At 34.0% G+C, this 17,989-nt stretch overlaps 2 protein-coding genes across 9 annotated transcripts; both read left to right on the plus strand.

The window, feature by feature from the left end:
• The first annotated feature begins 552 nt into the window (after positions 1 to 552).
• LOC146916338 (uncharacterized) lies at positions 553 to 16,409 on the plus strand. Of its 8 annotated transcripts, none has more exons than XR_015014999.1 (4): positions 553 to 1,795; positions 2,936 to 3,037; positions 5,168 to 5,631; positions 5,827 to 6,290. XR_015014999.1 is itself a non-coding variant. In XM_085718487.1 (2 exons), the coding sequence occupies exon 1, from the start codon at positions 680 to 682 to the stop codon at positions 1,781 to 1,783; it is 1,104 nt and encodes a 367-aa protein (XP_085574613.1). In that variant the 5' UTR covers positions 553 to 679; the 3' UTR covers positions 1,784 to 1,795; positions 2,936 to 3,268. The 8 variants fall into 8 exon arrangements, 4 of the variants coding, with proteins under 4 accessions (XP_085574613.1, XP_085574614.1, XP_085574615.1 ...); XR_015014995.1 differs by having other exon boundaries at positions 556 to 1,795; positions 2,950 to 3,037; XR_015014996.1 differs by lacking the exons at positions 5,168 to 5,631; positions 5,827 to 6,290 and adding an exon at positions 15,838 to 16,409 and having other exon boundaries at positions 556 to 1,795; positions 2,950 to 3,037.
• On the plus strand, positions 10,207 to 14,160 carry LOC146916339 (uncharacterized). The gene is made up of 2 exons (XM_085718474.1): positions 10,207 to 12,150; positions 13,765 to 14,160. The coding sequence occupies exon 1, from the start codon at positions 10,460 to 10,462 to the stop codon at positions 12,143 to 12,145; it is 1,686 nt and encodes a 561-aa protein (XP_085574600.1). The 5' UTR covers positions 10,207 to 10,459; the 3' UTR covers positions 12,146 to 12,150; positions 13,765 to 14,160.
• Positions 16,410 to 17,989: the final 1,580 nt, after the last annotated feature.

Raw genomic sequence — 17,989 nt, forward strand, 5'->3', positions numbered from 1 at the left:
TGTCCAAATAAAAATGGTACATTTTTTCTAACTTAGAACTTCCTGTTTTTTTATTTTTCTAAGTTATCAAACCTCATATATATATATATATATATATATATATATAAAATATGGTAAGAGTATTATCAAAATGGGAAAAAAATATAAAATATAGGGTGAATAAGTCATTGGCTAGTCGCCTCCCAAATACCACTTTACCAAATAGAATTTCCAGAATCAGGCAGCACACAAGGTGATTTCACTCATTCTGTAACGATTTTGATGTTAACGATCATGTTTCTTCATTCCATCGAATGCTTCGTATGCGTCCCACCCCATCCATTGTTGAATTTAATAAGATTTTAGGTTCCATTGTTAAGAATAACAACAACCATTACACCACTGCTATTTCCCTTTATCAACAATTGCAATCAAATGGTATTACTCCGAGTATTGTTACTTTCAACATCGTCATTAATTGTTACTGCCACCTCACTGAAATGAATTTTGCCTTTTCTATCTTGGCCAAGATTCTTAAGATGGGTTATCACCCCGATACTTTACCTTTAATACGCTTATCAAAGGTTTGTGCCTTAATGGTAAAGTCAAGGAAGCTCTGCACTTTCATGACCATGTGCTTGCACATGGATTTCACTTGGACCAATTTACTTATAGTACCTTGATTAATGGCTTGTGTAAAATGGGAAAAACAATAGAAGCCTTACAAGTGTTGAGACAAATTGAAGGGAAATTGGTCAACACTAATGTGGTAATGTATAGCACAATCATTGATGGTTTGTGTAAAGAGAAATTGGTGACCGAGGCATATGAGTTATATTCTCAAATGATTGTAAAGGAAATTTCTCCTAATGTTGTTACTTTGAGCTCTCTAATATATGGATTTTGCATCGTTGGTCGACTGAAAGAAGCGCTTGGTTTGTTCCATGAAATGGTATTGACAAACATCAATCCAAATATTTATACTTTTAATATCTTGGTTGATGCTCTTTGTAAGGAAGGAAACGTTAAACAAGCTAAATATATGATAGCTATGATGATGAAACAAGGTGTGGAACCTGATGTAGTTACATATAATACATTAATGGATGGGTATTGCTTAGTTAATGAAGTGACAAAGACCAAGCATGTATTCAACATCATAGGAAAAATGAAAGTAACACCTAATGTTTACAGCGACAATATCATTATTAATGGATTATGTAAGATTAAAATGGTTGATGAAGCCTTGAATCTCTTTATGGAAATGCATTGCAAACCTGATACGTTAACTTACAGCTCTCTTATTGATGGTTTATGCAAATCTGGGAGAGTTTCTCATGCATGGGAGCTTCTTGATCAGATGCATGATAGAGGTCAACCTGCAAATGTGATCACTTACAATTCCTTCTTACATGCTTTATGTAAAAACCATCAAGTTGACAAGGCAATTGCATTGGCCAAGAAAATTAAAGACCAAGGCATTCAACCAAATATTAACACATACAATATACTTATCGATGGACTATGCAAAGAAGGAAGACTTGAGAACGCACAAATGATTTTTCAGGATCTTTTGATTAAAGGCTATAATGTAACGGTCTGGACATATAATATTATGATCAATGGTCTTTGTTTAGAGAGCTTGCTTGATGAAGCTGAGACCCTGCTGTCAAAAATGGAAGACAATGGATGCATTCCTAATGCTGTAACTTATCAAACTATTATTCACGCTCTATTTGAAAAGGATGAGAATGAAAAGGCGGAGAAACTTCTTCGTGAAATGATTGCTAGAGGTCTATTGTAAGAGTTACTCTAGGTAAGATATTTCTCATTATATAATTGGTTATTTTGAATTTTGATGACAACTATGCAATCATTATGATTCATTGATTTTTTATTATATTTTTTTAAGTAAAAGGTAGACTACTCAATGGTCTCACTATCACTTTAATGTTAATAAAACTCATGTTTTGTTGATATGTTCAATTCGATATTATAATGGTGTTAGTGACTGATTTTATTTTTCTTGACACAGTTATCTGTTATCTTTTCAATGTACTGTCAATGAGCTTTATCTACTTTAATGAATTTTTCATTCATTGCTCATTTTAAATGAGTCAAATCACAAACTAATACGAGAAGATCTTTGAATGTAATGTTCCTGTTGTACAGTGTTGTATATGGTTTATTAAGTGTTGAAATGATGCAATAAGTCTATGCAAGTCTTGTATCTTTGCAAAATGGGTTGCTCACAAGTTTTCTGTGAATATGTTTTTAATAATCATCCTTCCTTATTATACGATGAAAAACAAAGACATGATGGAAGCATTGTATCTAAGCTTATTCCTTTTCTTTTTAAATTCAGTAATAGGGTAGGAAATCATGTTTTGGAAAATATTTTGCCACGATTATATCATCATACTCTGTTATATTTGTATTTTTTGGTTCTTTCCCTTGTCTCAGTGCTATCATTGAACAAGTTTTAGTTTTTTTTCTTAACCAAAGATATATTTATATTGGTGGGAGTTCACTGAACAAGTATGTACCACATTTTCTTAACCTGTAATTTTAACATTTTAAATTGATAGAAATTCACTTGAATGATTATGCAAGAAGAGCTTGATGATCTACCTAGTATATCGTGTCAAATATGGTTTGTTGCTGCTGTCACAAAGATGACTTTAATTGAAGCTTTCCAGATCCCTCTTGGTGGGAGCATCTTGCTCGAAAGAATAGAAAATAGTTTTCAACTTTTCATATGCAGTGAAGCGTTATCTGAATATTGTAATGTTAGATTTTAGTTCCATTATGTTATTGAGATTTAGATAGACACTAAAATAGTGGAGAGAAGATTTTTCAATTGTACTACTCCAACCATCAGGCTTTGCACTTCATTTTAAACATTGTTTTGTACCATTGTTCATATAATTTGAAAATTTGATCATTAATGATTTAGATTCTGAATTTCAGGATTTGGCACCTAAGGGGACACGTTATCTTCAGCAGTAAAGAAAGACATTGTCTGGATTACAGCCCTGGCTGTCCAACAAGCTTAGAGGTAATAGCATTAAAAGTATCAATCATGTTTAGAGTTGTTGAGGAGTTTACATTTATACTTCATTTTATTATCAATCAAGTAAGTGTGAATTCCATTAAACAGTGTCTATTTAGATTTGTGTCTTCCAAGCCACTTTAGTATTGGAAATGTGTATTTATGTTTTCATTTTGATATTTAAAACCTCATAAAAGTATCCTGTTACATGACTATTATGAAAGTCTTCTATGAGAATCATTCTATGTTACTCTATTAGATTACTCATTTTTTTCCTGCTGTCAACATATGTATGATTTGATTATTAGGTCTGCTCTAAAGAAATACACTTGTTAAAAAAGTAGATTGAATAGGTAGACTATTTTTCACGAAGATGATAAACAAATAACAGGTAGAATGATATACATAAACTTAAAGCTTAGAACTATGTAGCACTGACACTTCACATTGAAAATGTGTCAGGTTCTCGACACCAGTACTTGCAGTTACATTAGATTATTCCATTTTCTCGAATCATTACCAGTGTTGACGTGTCAGTGCCGTGTCCGACACCTGTGTCTGTGTCAATGCTTCATAGTCTGAGCCTCTGAGGTCAGTTATCTTGATTGAGGTGATTTTCTTTTTCTTATGGCTAAAACCAATCCTTACATGAGATAATACCAATGAAGTAGTGATACAAACATGAACATGACACTCACGTGGCCACCAGTAATAATTTATGAAAATGGAATAACTAAATGTTACCACATACGTCAGTGTCGTGTCGTTGTTGGACACTGACACATGTTGGACACTGGACACACCTTCAATTTGAAGTGTCTATACTAAGATACTGTACATGTGATTGTGATATCATGCTTGGTAGTGTGATTATGCAGCCAGTGGGCCTCATCCATTTCTTTTACATTTTGAGGGATATATCATTACTAATTACGATATGATAATTTTTATGTATATTATTGTTTTGTTAAAAAGAAACATGTCCAATTGTTCACGCTACTTCAACCACAGTTAGCATATCAAGGTTACTTATAACTTTGATTCCAACAATGTCCAATTGATTTGGGCCTAATAATGGTAATGCAATTAAGTAGAAAAGAAGAGCTTGCCGAAAAATCATACGATAGGAATCAACATATTTTAACCTAAATAATCTGGAGGTTTTGTATCAAGCTTGTGTTTCCAATCCATAATACTTTAATTTGTAGGTCATGTTATTGACACGAAAAAAGAAAATTTGGGAAATGATGATCTTTAAATTATTTCTATTATGCAACATTTTCAGAATAGTAATACTTATCTAGAATTCAGTCTTTCTTCAAATATTATGTCATTTGAATATAGTTTAAGTGCAAGTATAATGTCATTTTGGTCTGCTATATCTACGCTGCAGCTACTTAATGTCTAAATCATTGAATCTTTTTTTAGTAAAAGGAACATCAGCATCTGCTGAATCCATAGTTGATATGTTAGGGGGAGAGGGACTTGTTAGCAGCAGAATTCAGACCCCAGAACTCCTAGATAGTACTATTCTATGTCCCAATCCCTATTACCGTGCTATTCCTTACGAGATCCACTTAGTATAATTGATGATTTTAATAATCACATGCTTAATGTCAAAGCTTTCTGCTGCTTAAACCCACTACTTATGACAGATATTCAATTAGGTAAACGTTGCCTCTCTTCTGCTGCTTAATGTCACCCTAGAATTTTTCATTATTTCCATCAAATTGTTACCATCAACTTATGATGTATATTCAATTAGGTAATCGTTACCTCTTTTGCTACAGTAATGTTTGATTCACATCATAATGCTTGCTTGGGTAGTTCTGGCTTTGCCAGACAACTAGAGCTTGAGCCTGGCACATGGAAAGCCAATTTAGGTTGGCTGGGAAGTATTGGTGGCACAATTGACTTTTTTCCGTCAATAGCTTCCAGAACAGAATCGTTTCTACTTCTAAATCCAATATTTGTTTAGGCTTTTTGGTAATTGTGGAAAAGATGATGCTTTTAAAGATAGTTATAAACCTTGGTGATAGAATAATCTAGTATTTTGCTTTGTACCTTCTGGTTTTATGGTATTTATAAAGGATATTTCTGCTATGGCTGATTTCTTTTGGCTATTCGTGATCACAGCCTTAACGACGAAGTTGTTGTGGACAAATGAGTAATGATACATAGCTGGGAGATACTCCAAGAGATTAGACTTGCTGACAATGCTTAAGGTCTCCACTTCTGGTTGTTACATATTACATATTCTAGCACATTCCCAATTATATTTTCCTATGCCCTTTTTAGTTTTTAGCTCTGAAGCACATATGTGGTGGAAATCTGGCGTGTCGCCATGTCCCGCGCGGTTCCGACACGGACGCGCGTTCAACACTGGTACGATTCGCGTCAGACGCGGATTCAGCCGTATCCAACCAAAAAAAATCTATTTGGTCGGACACGGATTCGACTCTGCTCTGGTGTAAAATATATATAGCCGTGTCTGTGTCCTGCGTTTTTTTAGATTAGCCGTGTCCCATGTCCGTGTCTGAGTCCATGCTTCATAGTTTTTTAGCTTCCACCTTTTCTGCTGCACTGAGGTGTAGCTACTTGTCAATAGCTATGAAGCACAGACACTCCTCGGATTAGGCGTGTCCCGGTGTCAGACACGTGTCGTGTCCGACACCGATACGACACCGACACTTGTAATTACACTGAATTATGTAATTTTTTCAAATTATTAGCTGTGTCGGCGTGTCGGTGTCCGAGTCGTGTCCGGTGTCCGTGTCCGTATCCGTGCTTCATAGGTCAATAGGTACAACATGATGAATGAAACGGCAGAAAAAAAATTAAATCTGATTATTTTTTTAACTTGTACACTTTATTACTTACTTTCCCTTGAGCTTGATTCTTTCTCACAAAGGGTCGTATCGAAGAAAAACATTCCGTATTGGCTGTCACTACTGGTATGAGGCTCACCAGAAACATGGACTTCCTACCATACGGTGCAGTACAAAAGAAACTCGATTTTCGTTTGTCATCACATAGGCATCATATGCTTTGAAATATCGGATCATTTTATCATTCAATGTTGCATCTCAAAGCATATAGTGATTAGGGGCTCTATTCCAAAGTATGACAGGAGTCACTTGCATCTCAAAGCACATAATGATTTCAATTAAAATTGTCCACCCTCTGTAACTTTTATGTTAAGGATTAAATTTTGTAGATAGCCCATGATGGTTTAATGAAAAATTACAGAAGATTCTGTTAGTTGCAAGGTAGATCATCTAGAAGATTGAGAAAAATGGTTAGTAACAATAAATGGCTCTGATGTTGGTAAGAAAAATGAAGAGACATGATATGTTGATAATGTTCATGATGTTAAAAAAATTATGATTTGATTATCTAATTATAAAACTTTCATTGTCAGGCAAAGGTGCTTAATAAAACCAGTGTCTTAATAATTTAAGATTCCTAAAAAAGAAGTGTATGAGTGCTTATATACAAGTTATTAAGTGGTTATTTATAAGTCAATACAATAAGTGTATAAGTGCTTATAGCATAAACATTTGTTGTATAAGTGCTTATATATAAGTTATTTTTATATAAAAGATATAATAAGATCAAACTATTTCAATACATTTTTTTTCACAAGCTATCAAAGAAAGCTTATGAAAATAAGTTGAAATCTGCTTTTACAATTCTCATAGTTAACTATGGTTCAAGGCATTGTGAATATTATTGTTCCATGGTATAAAGCGCTTCACCACAGTTCATTTCATTAAGGTAAGAGGGATTTAAGCCAAGTAGATTGTAATATCAAACACTTTCAGTTCAGTTTAATTTAATTTTACCGAGTAGTAGTAACAGTTTATTTCTATGGTATGAACCGACCATGAACAATATAACTCATGATCAGTAACAAGGTGCCATTTAGCCTGGACTTGTGTAAGTATTGGTCCATAATGGACCAATATTTATAGTCATTGGATTATATGTAAACACAATAACACAATACACCTCACACATCTAATTATTTCCTTTACTCTCTCTAAAATATTTTCTTGCCTTCTCTCTCTTTCAGTAATTTCAAAATTCAATCTTCAATTGTTTTCAATGAAAACCCATCGTTTTCAATCAATATTTAGAATTTAATAATTTAACATATCTTTTATATTATAATATTAAATTAATATTTACCCAAAAAAAATCATTTTATATTTATTTTCATTTACTTAAACATAGCAATGAAAAGCTTTTTTTTTTTTTTATAAAAGATAGCAATGAACAGTTAAAGAATTTATTATTACTGCTATTATTTTTGGAAAGGATAATATGACTATTTAAAAAAAACAATGAAAATAAATAAATAATTGATAACGATATACCTGAACTATACTTTTCAGGTAACAATAACATGTTCCCTCAAAAAAAAAAAGGTAACAATAACATGTACATTTTTTCTTTAAAAAAAAAAACATGTACCTCTTCTTATTTAAAAAAAATATCATGTACCTTTTCTCCCATTTGTTAAAAAAATGTCCTTTTTAAAAAAAAAAAAACTTGTACGCTTTCGTAAAAATAAAATCAAATAACAATATGTAGCTGTCCAACAATTACAGTATCAAATTCGTAAAAAAAAAAAGTGTAAATACCAACAAAAAAATTGCTGTAACAAATTTGTCAAGAAAAAAACTATATAAAGGATAAAAATGAATTTTTTATAAAAGGATAAGAAAAGATGGGTTAGATTTAGTGTTTATAGACCATGATAAGATTTAGGGGTTCATATAATCTAACCATTGAAAAAATTGGTCCATCATGGACAAATATTTTCATGGGTTCATTTTATAAGGAACCCAGTAACAAACTATTTAAATCTAAATCCCTCTTATTTAGTTGACCTGTTAGGAATCTAATAAAAATGTGATAAAAGGACTTTTTCGTAGAGTAAAAACAGTCTTTTAATCAATCATAAAAAAAGTAGGTGTTGTAGCTTTTTCAATTTACTACATAGAAAGATAAGCAAGAAGGTAAAAGAATGTCACATTTGCCTTGGTATAAATATAATTATCTAATAGAATACATCAACTTATTTTTATAGGTTTTATAGAATATAATTTTCAAGCTTACGAACTTATTCCGGTCATAAAGTGTTAACGAGGTCAATGAAGGTTGACTTTATTGGTGAGGAGTTGACTCGTCCATAAGGTTATGGGTGCAACTACCGCTATCAAAGCGATGTTCTCTTAACGGATAGCGTGTAAATACCTCTATAAGTACTCTTTAAGCTTTCAGGTCTGCTCTGATCCTGACGAGCTTCCGAAGTTCCACTCACCTAAACTTTTTCTACAAAAATAAAATAAAATGTTACTATTGTAAAAAAAAAAAAAATTGGATTTATAATTTTGATATTTACATGTTTTGAATGTTGTATTAGTTAAATAACCTGGTTTGTTATATTTAACAATTAAACTAGTTTTCAGTGATTTGTTAATTCATTTGCAACGATATTTTTTTTTCCTTAATTCATTGTAGTCAATAGAGGAGTGTTATGTCCTAGATATCACCTTGTTGTTATGCTTGCTGGATAAGAGCGGAAAAACCTTTTACAAATAAGATGGATAAAAAGGGAGGTAAGGGATTTCCTTGACGCAATCCTCTACCTAAAATGATAAGGCGTACAACATCCCCATTGAACAATACATTGTAATAATCAACTATCTCCACACACAACATAATCCAAAAAAATCCACGTTGGGAGAGTAAAATGCTAACTTATGGTTGAGCTATGCTAAGTTAAGGTGGAGGTAGTTCTTCAGTGAAAGTAAAATGATATTATTGAGAGACGATCTAGAGATAACTCTCTAGAAGAGTTCGTAAAAATGGTGAAAAAGTGTGGACCTCTGTGCAATGACACACAACTGGCCTTATATAAGGGTTTCCAACCATAACCGTTATCGTGAAATTCAGCGAGGAATACATTAGTTTATTAGAGATTACATCAATGGTCTTGATTGACGTAGTTGTGCACTTGTGTTCTTGGGCCACTATGCATTTGGCCGACGGTGTCGGTTGAGGCCCAACCTCGAACACAAGGTATCAATACTCACAATCTCTCCTTGTAGCTACGATAATTTATTGTCCTTGGATGTTGTTTAGTGACAAACTATTTTTTTTTTAAAGTAGCGTAAAAAAATATGACTGTTAATTAAATATCCTATGAATGCAACTGTAAAAGTTAATTCCTCAAGTCGAGTAAGACTTAATGGATGACAAAACTCTCTCTTAAACGATTTAAATTCCTAAAGCTCAATTTGAATTCAAGACCTCCAATTGAGCTGAAAGAGATCTATTACCATCTTATAAAAATACTTTTGGGTAGTGTCAAACTAGTTTTTTTTTTGTGGTGTATAGGGTTCGAACCCCATACCTTGTATATATTATGCAGTGTCCTTACCAACTGAGTTAAGCTTACGGAGACAATATCAAACTAGTTTATACTAACAATACTTGTCGCTTTTTCATAATAATTGACACATTCCTAAAAAAAATAGTTTATTTTAAAAAAGGTTGTTAATTTCAATTTTTAACTTAATTTAATAAATTATACCATACAATTAATACTATATGTATTACTCCCAAATTATCATTTTCTATGGCCATACTTTTCTTACCTCATGTCTCAAGTTTTGGTTACTATCATTCCTTTTATAGGTGGACTAGTTTATGCTCTTAAAAAAAAATCACACAAAAAAATAATGAAATACATTAATATTTAAAAAGAATAATAACTTAATGAAATAATTATCTTAGAGGGTTTTGGTTTGGTCCCCCTCTTTGTTTGTGTGTGTGTGTATATATATTAGTGATATATATTGAGTAGGTGGTATAAGATGGTAGGGGTGTTAGCGATCTGGTTTGGATCGGTTTTGAGGATAAAACTCATCCGATCCAAAAATAAAATTGTATGCGATCCGGTACGATTTTGATGAATAATTTTGAAAAATTGATCCGAACCGATCCAATTTAATGCGGTTTAATTTGAATCGGTTTTGGATTTGAACACTCTAAATGAGTGTTCCAACGAGGTGCCAACCTAGTTGAGATGTCCCTGATTCCCTTTGATGTCCTCCATACTTTTGACTTATCTAAAAAAATAATAATAATTATCTCTTTTTTATTTTAATAATATTTGTAAAATGGTGAAATGTAGCCACCAATAAAAAACGGAGTACTTTTTTTCCTTAAAAAAAATTAAAAAGTACTTTTTTTTTTACCGTGTTAAGACATAAAAAATAAAATAAAATACGGTTCTCTCAAAAAAAAAAAAAATACGGGTCCATTTTATCCAATTTGTTCTTCGCTCATGAATTTGTGATTTTTCTTTCCGCCAGCAGCAAAAGCTTGAAGTTCGACATCATCATTTTCGTCCAAATGTTGAGATCAATGAAAAGGTTAGGTTCTCTCTGTAACAATCCCTCTTTTCGTATTCCATTTTTACCCTTTTTACACTCACACTTCACAACCCCAATTTCTCACTTTCATTCTTCACATCGATTCAATTCCAATAATACTGATGATGTTGATAATGCAATTTCCTCATTCCATCACATGCTACACATGCGTCATACTCCATCCATTATTGAATTTAACAAGATCTTAACTTACCTTGTTAAAACTAAGACTCACTACAACACTGTTATTTCCTTTTTCCGACTAATGCAATATAACGGAATTGTGCCAACTATTGTTACTCTCGGCATCGTCATCAATTGTTACTGCCATCTACGTGAAATCAATTTTGCATTTTCTATGTTGGCAAAGATTCTTAAGATGGGTTATAAGCCAGATACCATAACCTTGACTACACTTATGAAAGGTTTGTGTTTTAATGGTAAGGTGAAAGATGCTCTACACTTTCACGACCATGTTCTTGCACTTGGATTTCACTTGGATCATTTTAGCTATGGGACCTTGATCAATGGATTGTGTAAAATGAGCGAAACAAGAGCTGCCATGCTAATGTTGAAACAAATCGATGGGAAATTGGGCAACACCAATGTGGTAATGTATAACACAATCATTGATAGTTTGTGTAAACATAAACTTGTAACCAATGCCTATGAGTTATACTCTAAAATGATTGCAAAAAGAATTTCTCCTACTGTCGTCACTTTCAGTTCTCTAATCTACGGATTTTGTATTGTTGGTCAATTCAAAGATGCATTTCGTTTGTTCCATGAAATGGAATTGAAAAACATCAACCCAAATGTTTATACTTTTAATATATTGGTTGATGCTCTTTGTAAGGAAGGAGATGTGAAAGGAGCTAAAAGTTTCCTAGCCGTTATGATGAAAGAAGGTGTAATACCAAATGTTGTTACATACAATTCATTAATGGATGGATATTGCCTAGTTAATGAAGTCAATAAGGCCAAACATGTGCTAAGCATTATTTCTCGAATAGGAGTGGCTCCTGATGCTCATAGTTATAGTATCATGATTAATGGATTCTGTAAGATTAAAATGGTCGACGAAGCCTCGAGTCTCTTCGATGAAATGTGTTGCAGAGGAATTGCTCCTAATACGGTAACTTACAATTCTCTCATTGATGGTTTGTGCAAATCTGGGAGAGTTTCTAATGCTTGGAAGCTACTTGATCAGATGCATGACAGAGGTCAACCTCCCGATATAATCACTTACAATTCCTTATTACATGCTTTATGTAAAACCCGCCATGTTGACAAGGCAATTGCATTGGTCAAAAATATTAAAGACCAAGGCATTCAACCTGATATGCACACATACACTATACTTATTGATGGATTATGCAAACAAGGAAGACTTAAGGACGCACAAGTGATTTTTCAGGATCTTTTGATTAAAGGCTACAATGTATCAGTCTGTACATATAATATTATGATCAATGGTCTTTGTTTAGAGGGCTTCCTTCATGAAGCCGAGGCTCTGTTATCAAAAATGGAAGACAACTTATGCATTCCTGATGTTGTTACTTTCGAAACAATTATCCGCGCTCTCTTTAAAAATGATAAGAACAAAAGGGCAGAGAAACTACTGCGTGAAATGATTGGTAGAGGTCTTTTGGAAGAAAAAGACTAGTTAAGGTGATTTCTTGTTGCATAGGTATTTTGAATTTTGATGAAAGTGATAAGATCTTTTTATTATTTGTTATTTTATTTACTTATAGTTGCATTTGCAAAAGATGACGGACTACGCATTGTACTCGCTATTAATTTAGTTTTAATTAAAATTTATGTGTTAGGTTCATTTTTATATTTTCATGATACCAAATTACCAATGGTTCCCTATGGCTTTCAGAGTTTTGAATTTAAGTAAAGCTAGAGTTGTGAGTGAGATTGAGTTCAACAATGTATTTATGCTATGATGTCAGTTAGAAATTTGCTGAGCGATTATATAAAGTAAGAATTAGAAATGAACTGTGCATTAGTTTTACAAAATGCATACTGATAGAACTCGTAAAATCAAGATACAAAACTGTATATTATTGAATTGAATGATATAATGATGAGCTCAAGAGTACTACAATGGTGGAAACATGAAATGAAAAGATAAACCAAAGTGTGAACTCTCCTACTAGAGCTTAATGTCTTAACCAGAGAGAAATCTCTCATAACCAACTCTTAACAATATCTCTAAGTGAATTAGTCGCTACCTTTCCCTCTCTGTTATAACAGAAAATCCCCTAAAACCAATGAGTGCTAATTAACTTTTATTCTCTCCCTAGCCCTACCTTTCCCTTCCAGGTTCCTATCAAATGCATATCACTATATTCTTTCTTTTTATCAGTTTTTGGAACTGCCTTGCTAAAAAATTGAAAGGAAGAAGGTTTGACAGATTTTATGGTTTCCAATAATATGAACAATTTGGCTGTCTAGAAACTAGATGCAATTTGCCCAAAACAAATATTCAGTTGGAGTAGATAATTGAAAAAACCAATGTCAGAACATGTAAGTGGATAAAAATCAAGGTTCCAGGTTTGTCATGTTCCTTCTCTATCACCCTGGCTTTGAATCCCGTAGGGTTCTTGATATTTCAATCTAATTAGAGGTCAATTCTAAAAATTAGCAGGGGAGGTAACTCCCGACACATGGACCAACTTGTTTTCAATGGACATTTGGAATGAGATTATAAGCTAGCATGTTTTGATATTTCTACTTATTTTTTCTCATTGTGCTATAACGCGTTGATACCTTATCTGTCTTTGGAGTATTTGTGATATTTCTGGTGTCTTGGAGTATATTAGGGTGTGTGGTAATCCATAGCATACTAGGTTTGGATGGCTTGTGGATAAAGAAAGTAGAGGATATTGATGTTTACTGTTTCTTGCCTACTGACATAGTTTAAACTGTGATGATAGCTAAATGATGGGATGGATTTCTGTGTGATAGTGGTTGCTATCCTGCAGTGAATGAATTGGTGTCTAATGGAAGATTAGAATAGATAAATTTTCAAAGAGAGTTGTGTTCTTTATAAGGTGTTGGCATGTTATTGTTTCATTCAAGGAATAAGTCCTTAGCTTCAAGTGGCATGTGCTGGTTTTGGTCATGTGATGTTAATCTCAGGAATTTTATATTTTGATTTGGGTGGAACATGCAGCTCTTATTGTTACAACATGAGCATGGAAAGCTGCTTGCTTGTATCTTCACAAAGGATTGTTTACTCTACTGTCATGTTTTTATCATTTTGAGATTATGTAGGGTTGAAGAAGTCATTGCTGTAATGCATAAATGGATCATGGTGGAGGTGGAGGAGTGTGTCACTAAGGAGTCAAAGAAATTATCAGTTGTTGCCAATTTTGATTAATTTCTGCCACTGATATATTTACGCACTTCATAAAGCGGTGTTTTGTTTTTTACGAGGCGTGTTACTGCTATTGGTTTGATGGAAGGATGTTGTTTTCTATTCTCCAGTGCTACTCATGGTGTTGATAGTGTATGTAGTTTGGTGTTCATGGATCTTGCTGGTCTACGAGTATCATAGTTTAGTGTTGGAGTAATTATATTTTGCTTTTATTTACTTTCATAGTCAAGGATAGTGTATTTGTAATTACTTTTGCATTATATCTTATGAAATGCAAAGATTGCAGTATAGCATATGCCCTGTTTGGTTTCAGATTATACGCTCAAGTGTTTGGCGGTGTCATTATATATGTTAGCTGGTTCATGTTCTAGCGATTGGAGTTTTTTCTTGTAACTTAAATTAGAAGAAATCTACCTTGTTCGAGTTTAGGAAACTTTTTACTCCTCATGTTATAGTTTAATTATTTTAGATGTGTCCTTGTTCTCAGTTTGTATTTGGGATAGTGAGTACCTCTTGGCTCTTATAGTCAATTCTTTTTAAAATATCTCTCTCTACTGTTTAAATGTTAATAAAGGATATGTGGCATTCTGCCATCTAAGTTCATCTCGATGCTTTGATACTTTTTGTTGCTCAAATTCTTCATATTTAAATTCGAATGCAATTTGAGGATTGGTAAAATTGGGATGTACATCAACTGATTCCTGTTGACCACATCAATTGCTTCCCAATGATTTGTTACCCAGAATGGTGAAAGGCATGTTCTGTTGAATATTAGTTGGTTAAAGCAATTACCACAATACTTGAAGATAGCTATTTTCTCAAAAATAACGTGGGACACTATTCATAATCTCATATTATTATAAAATAATTACAATCATACTTTTTTATATATGCTTTCTTTAGTTGTTTCAGTTTTTCCCCAATTTAAATTGAGTGTATCAAAAAGCATAATTCCTTGTGGAAATTGGGATACTATAGAAATCATTTTTTTCCGACAGAAATCTTAAATAACTTAACTTAATTCATGGAATATTTGTCTACTTTTTTTAGGGATGAAAGAGCACTTGTTGCATGTACCATAACTTATAGTTGCCATGATCCTTACTTAACAACTATTGAAAGAGTGTATGCTCATTACTATCCTCAATTGGCACTCAACTTAATGAATTCAAGAAAAAATGTTGTTTTTCTGGGCTGTGATGTTCACCTGCACTGCTGGGGCAGCAACTATGCTGCAGAAGCTACAGTTATTTGCACCCAAACAAAATCACATCAACTTTTTTAGCTACTCATATGATCCTATTGTGCCTATATTAACCTAGCTATGCATAGCCGTTCGCAAGCCCGGATAAAAGGATAGGGCTGTGTTAGGAAATTGACAACAAACATAAAACGTAGTCAAACGTATAGGACATGACAAATACGTTATAATGTGAATGCTATGTCGTGCCCAGAAGCAACACTTTGTATAGCTCGAGTACAATGTCAAATGATAGTCGACCCTATTTAGTGGGATAAGGCTTGGTTGTTGGTTGTTGTATGATCCTATCATGGCGCGGCAAATGAATTCTAGATTTTTTCACTATTTCCGTCAAATTGTTACCATCAACCTACGATAGATATTCAATCAGGTAATCGCTGACTCTCTTGCTACAGTAATGTTTGATTCACATCATAATGCTTGCCTGTGTAATTTTGGCTTGGCCAGACAACTAGAGCTTGAGCCTGCTAGTATTGGTGACACAATTGCTATTTTCCGTCAATAGCTTCCAGAACAGAATCATTTCTACTTCCAAATCCGATATTTGTTTAGGCTTTTTGTAATTGTGGAAAAGATGATGCCTTTAAAGATAGTTATAAACCTTGGTGATAGAATCATCGAGTATTTTGCTTGGTACCTTCTGGTATTATAGTATTTTTAATTGATATTGCTGCTATGGCTGATTTCTTTTGGCTATTCGTGATCACAGCCTTAATGACAAAGTTGTTGGGGACAGATGGAGTAATGATACATAGCTGGGAGATACTCCAAGAGATTGGACTTGCTGACAATGCTTAAGGTCTCCACTTCTGGTTGTTATATATTCAAGCACATTCCCAATTATATTTTCCTATGCCCTTTTTAGTTTTTAGCTCTGAAGCACAGATGTGGTGGAAATCTGGCATGTCGCCGTGTCCCACGTGGTTCCGACACGGACGCACGTGCGACACTGGTATGATTCGCGTCAGACGCGGATTCAGCCATATCCAACCAAAAAAAAATCTATTTGGTCGGACACGGATTCGACTCTGCTCTGGTGTAAAATATTTATAGCCGTGTCTGTGTCCGGCGTTTTTTTAGATTAGCCGTGTCCGTGTCCGAGTCCATGATTCATAGGTTTTTAGCTTCCACCTTTTCTGCTGCACTGAGGTGTAGCTACTTGTCAATAGGTACAGCATGATGAATGAAACGGCAGAAAAAAAATTAAATCTGATTCTTTTTCTAACTTGTACACTTTTATTACTTACTTTCCCTTGAACTTGATTCTTTCACAATGGGTCATATCCAAGAAAAACATATTCCGTATTGGCTGTCACTACCGATGTGAGGCTCACCAGAAACATGGACTTCCTACCATACGGTGCAGTACAAAAGAGACTCTCGATTTTCGTTTGTCATCGCATAGGCATCATGTGCTTTGAAATATCGGATCATTTTATCATTCAATGTTGCTACATGCCAAATAAAATTAGGGGCTCTATTCCAAAGTACGACAGGAATCACTTGCATCTTAAAGCACATAGTGATTCCTGTTTGATCATATTGTGGTTTATGTGTACTTAATGATTTCAGTTAAAATTGTCCACCCTCTGAAACTTTTGGAAAATACTTGGGTGACATAATGTCACCGTGACATTAAATCTGGACCACACAAAGGTGTTGTGTTATGTGGCCCAGATGTGTTGTATGTGTTGTGTGGTCCAGATGTTTTGTGGCAATGTGTGTTGTGTGGCCCAGATTTAATGTCACGGTGACATTATGTCACCCAAGTGCTTAAGGATTAAATTTTGTAGATAGCCCATGATGGTTTAATGAAAAATGTTGTTTTTGGATTTCCAAACTGTTAAATTTGAATCTCCAAATTCTATCATCTACCGAAGTTGTTACTAGGTTGAGTCACGACCAGGTCGCTCTCTTTAAGACGTTTCGTGGCACTACCCAAAGTTGTGCAAGGTAGACTATCAACCACGCCGCCTCCAGGATAAAACAAGCCCAGCTACAACTGTTCGATTAACTACTACACTGTAGATAAATCGTTCGAGAATTACACCCTCAAAATATGGCTCAATCGTTTGATCGAAGCCACTCGATACGGTACGTAACCGCTCTATTCGAAACCGTTCAAATTAATATGGTATTATTACCATTCTATTATGGTGCTGAGACCACTCAAATATGGTGTTACCACCATTCTAACTTCTCCAAAACATGAATATGGCACTACGACCACTCAAATATGGTGATACCACCATTTCTCCTTAAAATTATTAAAATAATATATATACTGTTAAGATCATTCTTTAATATGATCTTAATAGCACTCTATATTCCGAAGAATCATATATTATCGAAGGGAATATGAACCTAAGACCAAGGGACTATGGTCTTAAGAACACTCTTAATACCGAAGGGACAGAAAGGAGTAGAAGAAGAAGAACGATTTGTTAAAATCGAAAGGGAGAAGAGAGAAAACCGCACAGGAAGCATCAACTGTGAGATTTTGGTGTGAAGAATGAGTGGGGCGAGCTCTCCTTTTATAGACATAGTTACTTGGGGATTAAGTTTGCTTAATCCTTAAGCAAACGCGTTTTACGCGTGACTTGGGGATTAAGTTTTCTTAATACTAAAGCAAACGCGTTTTCTTAATTGGAAATATCCGGAAGCTTCTGGATACGGGTTTGGATCGGGTCGGAATGTAACACATCAATTTGTTACGCGTAACGCTTTCGTATAATGAAAAATTAATTAATTAATTTAACATTTTCAAGTAACAAAAAAATATATATCAATTTTTCTAACCCACGACCCAAGCCCAAGCCCGGCCCGGCCGGTCGGACGGACGGCGGCGTCCTCGTCGCGCG

The sequence above is a fragment of the Medicago sativa genome, chromosome 6 (assembly GCF_051527215.1).
Source record: "Medicago sativa cultivar Bolivia chromosome 6, Bolivia_mono, whole genome shotgun sequence".
Classification (NCBI taxonomy): domain Eukaryota; kingdom Viridiplantae; phylum Streptophyta; class Magnoliopsida; order Fabales; family Fabaceae; genus Medicago; species Medicago sativa.